Source organism: Montipora foliosa, chromosome 6 (assembly GCF_036669935.1).
Source record: "Montipora foliosa isolate CH-2021 chromosome 6, ASM3666993v2, whole genome shotgun sequence".
In the NCBI taxonomy this organism is placed as follows: domain Eukaryota; kingdom Metazoa; phylum Cnidaria; class Anthozoa; order Scleractinia; family Acroporidae; genus Montipora; species Montipora foliosa.
In genome coordinates, this window is record NC_090874.1 from 34,547,469 (window position 1) to 34,549,968 (window position 2,500).

A 2,500-nucleotide genomic window follows, 5' to 3' on the forward strand; every position below is an offset into this window, starting at 1 on the left:
AATAATTTCTTGGCAAGCAATTTCAATTTTGCGTTGCCGTTAGAATATTATTGCTTTCTGATGGGAAATGGTGACTATAATTTAAGAGAGAAAAACAATTTTATTTTGAAATTCATTTTCCAAAGAAAAGAAACTATCCTTAAATAAAAATTATAGATAACGATTTGTAATTATTTTTGTATAGTTTCAGTCCAGCTTGTTTGTAACATCTCATGGTGGAATTAAAACTCTTCATAAATTTTGTTTCGTCGTTTCTCTATTGGGCGCTTCCTTTTGGTGTTTACGATTTTCATGTATAAAGAACGCGAAAGAGGCAGTGATTGTGTGTGAAGGAATTTAACAGAAAACAGAGTTCCCAGCTAGCAAATAAAACAGTGTAGTTCAAGGGCATCTTTAACTGCTGAAAGTCATAGGCTTTGTCCAGGTGTTGATCTGCGGTCCCTGGGGTACATACTTAAAATGGATTTCACTCAGCCTCGAAAGGGATTACTGTATTAAGTGATTGGCGGGGAAGTGTCTTCTTTAACCAATCAGAACCCAAGGTTTTCCTGCACGTCACACCGGCAACAAGCATTTGCTCTGAGCTTTGTGATGTGCTGTAAATGGCGATAGTATTTGTTTTGGTCTCGTTTTATAACACTCGCTTGAATGCGCTTAGTCAAAAACTTTCTCTTGGTCACTTGTCCTGTTGCTTTACTGGTTTTCAACCTGTTGCAGACTAACTTTTTCGAATTTGAATACGGTACCAGTAAGTATTTTCAATTTTAGTTTCTGGGGCCTAAGTTAATGGTGCATTAAAATGGTCCTTAAAGCGTCTTCTACACTTCTTAGAAACTAGGATTTCATACTACATGGTTTGTATTTTCTTCAGCGTGTTGGGTCACCCGTCACTTTTTATAGCGAAATCTAAATGGTATTTTTATCTTCCACTAGTTACATGGGTAGGTAGTTTTCCACTCTTGTTTTTGACGTGAACAGATTGTATAAACAAACCCTTCACGCCCTGAAAGCACTCGTAGTGCACTTTCAAGGGTGCTCAAATCGTTAAAAAGATTAATTGTCCCGAGGGGCCTAGGTCTGTCTTCTTGCTTGGCTTTCTTGGGACTTACAGTTAGTTTGCTCCTTTCTTTTCCAGACACAATGGGATACCACGTCTAGCGAGAGCGAAAGTGAATTGGAAAACAGACGAAGAGCCCTCCTGAAACAACTTGGTGCTGCTGGAGAAGCTGATCATTAAACGCAAATAATCAGGCTTAAACCTTGCAGAAACCAAATACAGTCGTTTACTGTGGAGGCTTACTTCGTAGACCTTAGACCATTACGTTCTTTACCGCCTGTTGTTATCTTTTTTTTTTGGTTGTTTTAGTTTTCGATTTTTAAACTCGAAATTGGCAACAAATGGAGGCTCCAAAATAAGACCCCCATATCGGAAACATATCTCAACGGTAAATACAGAGGAAACGTATTTTTAGCCTCACGCAACTCCCTTCCCTTGCCATTTCTAAAAATCATAGGAACAGTACTCTGTTAGTTCAAAGGTTATCGCAAAGATAGTAGAACATTACTTTATTACGTCACAAATAAACCTGTTTGAAGACAACTGTTGCGATTGGTAGCTGTGGTGAAGTTGTGGAAAGCGACCAGGTGGCAGCTGTTGAGTTGCCGTGCGGTTGACTTGGGGCGCATTTTGCTGAACAGTTGGTCGTAGGGAAGCTTGGAATAATTCCTTGCCTTGGGTTGCAGAAAGAACTTCATTTTCCAATTTGTCGGCAGTCGTCAGCTAGATGAGCATGGATAAAAAAACGAAAAAACAGAGAAACCTCAGAAGCAACTTTAATGAAAGCCGCTTTAAACGTCAACGAAAGAAAATATTAACATAAGTTTGCGACTCCTCCGTCGTCTTCTCGTTGTACGATGGAGTAAGGTATCTGTAAGTAAAGATAGAGAAATGAAAGGTTTTGAATTTCACAAAGAAACGCACTGAAAGTCGTTTTATTATACCCCCAATTTCAACCCGCTTTTTGTCCTCGGAACATGCTGCTTTAGTTGCTTTTTTAACTTCCCCTCGTCTTCCGTAGTGTATTAATTCCTGTTGACAGAAGGGGTGGAGTTCCATTCTTTTTTTTAACTTATAATATGAAAAATTTTCTTTATTCTTCTTGCCTAAGAGAACTGCAGTTTTCAGGTAACAGTGCAGAAAAGAGGTAATTCAGTGCAAAAGGACGTAACAAACCAGGCATTCTAATAGGACAACGATTAAAGAAAGTCACAGATAGCCAATCAAATGTTTTCCCTGGTTGGCTCAATTTTTGCAAGTATTAGGCCTTATTCACGATAGCCACCATGTTGGTTTCCAAATTGTCATGCAACTTAGCCATGTGTTATGCTGGGGGCAAACATTGGAAAAAAGGCAAATTGCGGAACATCGGCTTGTCCAATCAGAATCGAGTAATTTTGTCATTAATGGCACAACATGTTGCGATATGTTGTGGTATGTTGC

At 39.0% G+C, this 2,500-nt stretch overlaps 1 protein-coding gene across 1 annotated transcript in view; it reads left to right on the plus strand.

Annotated features, from left to right (window-relative positions):
- The window catches only part of LOC138007195 (pre-mRNA-processing factor 40 homolog B-like), a 54,036-nt gene extending 52,440 nt beyond the window's left edge, over window positions 1-1,596 (plus strand). Inside the window, exon 25 of the mRNA XM_068853973.1 lies at window positions 1,136-1,596. Coding sequence (XP_068710074.1) covers window positions 1,136-1,237 — 102 coding nt within the window. The 3' untranslated portion in view covers window positions 1,238-1,596. The remainder of the gene's footprint in view (window positions 1-1,135) is intronic.
- The last annotated feature ends 904 nt before the right edge of the window (window positions 1,597-2,500 follow it).